The following is a 7,128-nucleotide window of genomic DNA, read 5'->3' as shown; positions in this document are numbered from 1 at the left end:
ATCCATAAAGAACCTTGATTTAGTCATCGAAGGGCGACTCAGCCACGGTCATAAATGGATCTAAAGAGGTCCGAGGGGTACGGATGACGACCACCCTCTGCATCATAACATCTAGGCCATGACGAGAGATAGAGTGGCCTTTCAGGCCAAGCATGACTTCCGTGAAACTAATGGAGCTGCGGATTGGATGGCCGCTTATGTGGCTAGTCATATAAATAGTATTGTCTGGGCTGGAGATGAGGAGCTGTCTCGGGCACTCCGAGATATTATGTTTTCTGACTTTATTGAATGTATTCGTACCCGTCAAATATAAATCACATGACCTAGCAAAAAAAAAAAAAAAAAAAACCAGCCTTGATTTCACCAAACTATGGCAGGAGTCGTTTGCTGACAAATCGGTGTTAAAAGCTTCAATCACTTTGTTATTAACATAACTACGTGCACAATGATATAAACATTTGTGAATACTGTGTATTATCTGACAAGGGAAAGGCAGCTCAATATATTCTTGGGGGGAGGGCGTGGAAATGGTTTTCTGAGAATTGTCACCGGAGCTACAGTCCTGCAGGCCTTCCATCTTTCCTTGGGTCACTGACTGCAGTAAGCATTCCGTGGAAGACACGGACATCATTTGTTTCCACCTTCGTGATCCCTGTTTGCTTAAGAACTGACTCCTGGAGGTCATGCACCACAAGCTGGCTCACTGCCCCTCCTGACATACTTTGAAGGTGATGACCTCTCTGCTCCAAGAACACCTTTGCCTCCTCCTTGAACTCTATAAGTTCTCCATCGATCGCTGTCCAGTTCTCATAAAGCACCACATTTGGTATCAGCTGCATGGTTAGATGTCACCGGGACAGTGCTGGTGTTACTCCAGGGTTTTGAATTTCATGGTACTTTAACATAACAATTACATTGGAAGGTAGTCCTCTAAATTGAATCAAAGGGCAGTCCAACTCCTAACTTGGCTCGACCGAAGTATCTCTCTCGAGTATATCTATATTTATATTTATTTTGTTTGACTGAAGTATCTTTATAATCATAGAATCAAAGATATTACTAAGGGAATGATAAATCAAGTTAATAGCATATTAAAAAGATCATCTAATTTCTTTAAAAGTTTATGAGTACTGCATAAAAATAAATAGAATTACAAATAGAATCAGATATTAGGATATGGATCGGATGGTTATCTATCCTTATTTATTTCTATTTTTCTTTGCTAGACATGGGTACATATACAAATATTAGTCTGATTCTTGAATTTTTAACCACAACCAGATAGATTTGGAAATAAAAATGGATCCAGACAGATACTATCCAATCCACTTCCACCCTTAACCTCAAGCCAAGAGCTTTCAGGATGGCGAGGTTCTGGTTTGTGGGGATGACATGTTTGTTTGTTTTTTTTTTTTTTGTTAATATATAACTATGGTTCCATCTACTGTTTAGAGAGGTGCTCTGGTTACAAGGGCCATTCATAATGAGGCCTCCAGAACAACAAAATTGGATTAAAAATTGTGAGACCGGTGGAAGACCCAATAATGGAAAAAAAAAAGAAAGAGAGAATCCAGAGTTCGGTGCTGTCCACTTAAACGAGAATTTTTTAAGGAGACACTCTACTCAAGCCCAACAAAATTTAAAGTTACCTCGTGGTAGACCCTTGGATGTTGAACGGCTGCCAGAGGTTCCATTCCCAAAATAAAATGGTTCAAGAAGACTTCAGTAACTGCTGGAATTATTTTCATCCCACCGCTAGCCCCTACAACTCCTGCAAGCTGATTGTCCTGCATAGACGTAAAACAAACTCTTATTGTATTAATAGGATAGACTACAAGTGAACAGACTACTTCCAGAATACTGATCCAGATAGCTTGATTGCAGATCTAAACATTATCTTAGGATTAACAAAGCGATTCTTTTGGAATCTTTCCATCTTTCTGTATAACGGATGCATGCGATGGCTGTGAAAAATTTCCTATACTCTCTATACTGTCAGCATGGAAAAAGCCCTGCTGGTCGTACTTTGCACCAAAAAGGAAGATAGTAGAATCCACCAGAGTGCATAGCAAGATGAACAACAGGGAACTTCTTTAGAGAAAGCAAGGAACTAGTTCACAAATGGGGTAGTTTGCACAAAGAATGACATGTCTTAGTAAGAATCATTATGAGGCAGAGAGAAGAATGTGCAGATTTATTTAAAAGCCGCATGGTAACAGGCATTACCTTGAGGACAATAATAGGTGTCATGGAAGACAATGGTCTCTTGCCTGGCTCAATAAAGTTTGCCGGCGCTGGTGGAAGATGATCAGGAGTTGATTCTGTTGGTGTAGAGAAATCATCCATCTCATTATTCAACACAATTCCTGTTGATGGGGAGAGCACCTTTGCTCCAAAGTACCAATTAACAGTACTTGTCATAGCAACCGCGTTACGCTGAGCATCCACAATGCAGAAATGACTAGTTCCATGGTCCCTTAGTTGACTCCATCTAATTGAAAGAAATATATTAGCAGCAATATACTTATGGTGGTCATGGTATATATACCTTATTACAGTTCTTGATAGAAAGATTCGACGATCTAAGTGGACCAGATATCGAGCGGCATTTATGGTGAAGATGTTAGAAGACCCTTGAACTGGAAATGGGAGGACTTGAGGGGTCTGTGCCAATGAGGGAAGAGATAAAATTACATGATTCGAAGCAGTGAGAAGGGGTTCGTGGAAGCTATGTGAGATAGAGATCGAGGCCAAAGGTTACCCTGGAACTTACTATGGTGTAAGCTGAGTCATGTCTATGGATGTGATTTAAATCAATATAATTGTTCTAACATGCTAAGCTAGTCCTTTTAAGCATTTCGACAAGCAATGGAAGTGTTCAAGCCACACTGTAGCAAAATTGAATACAAGCAGCAGCAGCAGCCAGAAATAGGATAAGAAAAGCGGTACCTGGTCATATAGTAGCCTGGATTAAATGTTGTATTGTCGAGTATCTTTTGCTGTAGTTTCTCAGCGAAGGAGGGCGACAACATGTCAGAAACATATTGTGTAATGTTAACAAAATCAGGGTCCCCAAGATTCATCCGCATGGCAAACATGTGCTTGAGAGCTTCAATGAGATGATGGAGTCCAAGCAAGCCTCTAACAGCTTTCATTGACTTGTAGCTATCTAGGATGTTCAGAACCTACTTAACAGGCAATAAATTTCCTGATTAGATTATAAATAATAGTGCCATAAATCTTGGTTAGAATACTCTCAATTTGTGCATGAATCAATAGACAGACAACTGAAATAATGGCAGCCGCACAAACGAGTCCGGTCGCTGTTTGACTGCTCTATACCTTCATTAAGCTACGCATATAACAGTTCGCATCTTATGAAATAAACCAAGGAAACGGTATAATAATAGGAATTTCTTGCAGCAGAAACTTACCAGGGACATTCCCACGGTTCCACTGGATGGTGGGGGCATACCAAGGATCGTGTAACCCATAACATTGGCTGCCATGGCCTCCTTGACCTCAATTCTATAATTCCTCATATCCTCCATTGTTGCGATACCGCCAGCATTCCTCACGTCCTCGACGAATTTCTCTCCAATGCTTCCATTGTAGAATGCTTGTGGCCCATCGGTGGATATCACCTCCAACGTGTGGGCGAGTGCAGGATTGTAGCAAGTGTCGTTGGTTTGCAGCAGCTTCCCGTCGGGCGCCAACACTCCTCGCAAGCCAGGGTCGGCCAATACGTCATCCTTGGACGACTCAATGGCTTGTGCTAGAAAAGGTACCACCTCGAACCCCTCTCTCGCAAGTTCAATGGAAGGTTGGAAGAGAGCCTTCCACGGAAGCCTCCCATATTTCAGCCAAGCTGCATGCAGGCCGGCTAGCTCCCCAGGGATTCCCATCGAGAGCGCACCCTTTTCCTTAAATGATGGGTTCTTCTCATACATGTCCTGTTTCAGCAGCAGAGGAAATTGGAGACGTAAGACGAGCACTTCTTTCTTTTTTCCTTATTATTTTTTTATTTTTTTATTTTTATGAAGGGGGAGGCAAAGCCACCTGGTGCTTATTAAAAAAATAGAGTTTACAGAAATTATTTATTAAAAATTTATTAAAAAATAATATTTTTTAAGGGAAAAAAAAAAGTAGCTGCCTGAAAATAAACTTATTAAACTATTCAGCAAACTTAACAATTACATAAGTATTTTGAAAAATTTCTGTATGTTCATTATGTAATTATATAAGCTCTGCATAGCCAGCTTTTTTTTTCTAAAAGATTGATCAATGTCTCTCAACGAGCACTTCAAAACACGAAAAATGCCTAATTGACGACTGATAAATCCCATCGAATTAGTTGTTTCCTTCAAGATTATTAAAATAAAATTTAGACTTGCAATCAGAACTTTTTTTTTTTTTTGAGGATGATGATAAATCCTTGTGAAAATATATTCTAATATAATTTGTGCTTGGAAGAGGTCCCCCTGCTGTCACCAATATTATATAAAAGAAAAAGGAAAATAAACTAATCAAAATATTCTATGCCTCTTTTTTGTTTCTAAGATAAATATGCTAGAAATTCTACCTTTCGGGTTGGACGTGGACCAAAAATCCAAAGCCCAAGAGAGCTTTTAGAATACGGACCATCCGTTATCTGACGTGTAATTGATGGCCACAGCCACCAATGACTCAATAGTAGGTCTAAGCTAATCGGGCTGATTTAGAACAAGCAATTGTTGCGCCAACTTGGCCATGTTACTGCTAAGACGTAAGTACATGATCTTATGTGCACATGATAAATGTTTAGCCACTTCAAAATAGCATGGATTTTTCCCAATTTTAGGACTTCTCAGTATAGGCTATCAACAACAAGCAAATGCAATTATATTAGCAAATATGTTCTGGGACTCAAAACTTGGTACCAAGAAAATGTTTCAGTGTCACCAGGGGATTGGTACTTCTACACCGAGGCCATGAAGGGCACCAATCCTCCTCCCATGACTTGGTATCATTTTGTTGATACCAAGGTTTGGACCGTGCATGCATACTGACGCATGGACACCCGAGCACTAATATGGAATTTTTAAGGCTCGTTTGGTTCACAGGAAAAGAAGGAGGGAAAGTGTGGTCAACGGGAAAGTAATGAGATGCCTCTTGTTTGGTTGGAGTTTTCAAAGGAGAGAGAAGGAAAAGTTGTATTCCCATGGGAATGTGATTCCCACATTTCATGGGAAAGTCTTTCCCATGAGAAACATGGGAAAGTTACTTTCCCATGAGGCGGGAATCACTCCATCTTTACTTTTTCCCAAAAAGTCCCTTCAGCATTAAAGAAGCATTAAAGAGGCATTAAAAACCTAATTTTTATTAAGAGCATAATAGGAATTATATATAACTTTCCTAGGAAAGTGGATGGCCAACCAAACATAAGCATCTTGGAAATTTGTCACTTTCCCATGGTCAACCAAACATGCCAAAAGTACTTTCCCAGGCATCCTCTTTCTAGGAATTTGTTTCCCAGGAATCATATTCCTAGGAAGGAAAATGCTTCCCGCGAACCAAACGAGCCCTTAAACTTTTTCATGTCACAGAAATCCTAAGGTGACGTGTCAACATCCAGTTGGCAGGCGGGATGTGGCCGATCATTTGAGTATGTCCTGCGATTTCCACCGATGATGTCCTTCGCTACCCCATCAACGAATGGCGTTAGAGAGTCAGCCGGACGCTTCCAAGTATCAGAGATTGCAACCCCTGTCCGGAATCTACACGTCGGCGTTGTTATAAACAACCAATCTCCTCGCGACACGTGGATGTAGGAACTGTTTCGTTACAGGGTCGGGACAAAAGTGTTTTTCAAAAAATAATATAAAAAATAAGAAGCACCACCGACGGCCTGGAGTAAACGGAGGGGTGGAGAAAAGGCAGCAAGAAGGTAGTGCGGCGCCTGTACGGTACGTCTGCTGAACAGCGGAAACACAGGTACACGCTAGACTACAAAATTCGTGCTCAAACGAAACAACCGTGAAACACGATTCCTAAAGTCCGACGTGGATATGCTGGCTCGTTCGGTGGAGCATAAAGGTTCCGCCTCCCACCGGAGGAGCTCATCCGGCTCCGACGGTAGAAAGTAAAAAGATCTAGTGGCAAAATGGGGTAAGGAAAAAAGAGAGAGGAGTCCAGGGAAAGTGGAAACGGAGTGGTGGTGGGTAGGGTGGCTACCTTGGACGCAGCGGAGGGAGCGGTCTCCCGGGAATCGAAGGCCTCGGCCTTGCCGGAGTCCGACGATCGCACGATCATGAAGGCTCCGCCGCCGAGTCCACTCGACACCGGGTGCACTACCCCCAGGCACAGCGCCGTCGCCACCGCCGCGTCCACCGCGTGCCCCCCGGCCCTCAGCGCCCCCACACCGATCTCCGAGCACCTCCCGTCGTCCGCCGCCACCACACCCACTTCCGATTCGACCACCTCCGGCCCATCCGTGCTCCCCAACCGCTCCCGTCTTCCCTCGAAGCTCACCTGCACCCGATCCCCCCCAAATTCGCGGACAACCACAACGAGCAGTAGCCCCAAGGCTGCCACGTGTCGGAGAAAAGATCGTGAGAGAAGATCGGGGGAAATAAAAAAAAAAAAAGCCGGCCGTGATTTGAGGGTGAGATAGAGAGAAATTAAGGTGGTTGTTACCGAGGAGAGTTGCGACGGCGGCGGCGATCCGCCGGCCGGAGATGGTCCGGCGGGGCGCAGGATGGCCGAGGAGGATGGATTCGAGGTCATCGTTCGCGGCCATGGATGGGCGTGAGGGCGGACGGATAGATATGGGGGCGAGCAGAAAGTGAGGAAATGTGTAGATTCTCAGGCGGATTCCTGGCGGATGATTTAAGAGGAATCCAGGAAAGGGGCAAGCAGGTCAGTTGCTCACTTCTTCAATGTCATGGAAAATTACGGAAAGGCCATTTCGGCAACGTTAGTTGGAGCGGAGACGCAACAAAGTTCCGCTTGCGTGAAGAAAGAAGGGCACAGTGGTAAATACCGTAGGTTCCTTGGTAATTCAACGTTAGATAAATATTTGTCTCCTTTTCGTTGTAGGTGGCGTCTTAGTTAAGAGAATCGTTGGGCTGCGGAGATATTTTTAGGGCA

General features: G+C 43.3%; 1 protein-coding gene across 2 annotated transcripts; it reads right to left on the bottom strand.

Annotated features, from left to right (window-relative positions):
- Positions 1-337: 337 nt before the first annotated feature.
- LOC103703439 (glutathione hydrolase 3) lies at positions 338-6,912 on the bottom strand. Of its 2 annotated transcripts, XM_008786281.4 has the most exons (7): positions 6,676-6,912; positions 6,214-6,566; positions 3,435-3,953; positions 2,950-3,185; positions 2,227-2,491; positions 1,650-1,787; positions 338-833 (listed from the first exon to the last, which is right to left on the bottom strand). In XM_008786281.4, exons 1-7 carry the CDS (start codon positions 6,776-6,778, stop codon positions 555-557), a joined length of 1,893 nt encoding a protein of 630 aa, XP_008784503.2. In that variant the 5' UTR covers positions 6,779-6,912; the 3' UTR covers positions 338-554. The 2 variants fall into 2 exon arrangements, with proteins under 2 accessions (XP_008784503.2, XP_017697407.2); XM_017841918.3 differs by lacking the exon at positions 6,214-6,566 and having other exon boundaries at positions 6,676-6,855.
- Between the last annotated feature and the right edge of the window lie 216 nt (positions 6,913-7,128).

The sequence above is a fragment of the Phoenix dactylifera genome, chromosome 3 (assembly GCF_009389715.1).
Source record: "Phoenix dactylifera cultivar Barhee BC4 chromosome 3, palm_55x_up_171113_PBpolish2nd_filt_p, whole genome shotgun sequence".
NCBI lineage: Eukaryota > Viridiplantae > Streptophyta > Magnoliopsida > Arecales > Arecaceae > Phoenix > Phoenix dactylifera.
The sequence above is the reverse complement of the archived record's forward strand: the minus strand, read 5'-3'. Positions and strand labels throughout refer to the sequence as shown.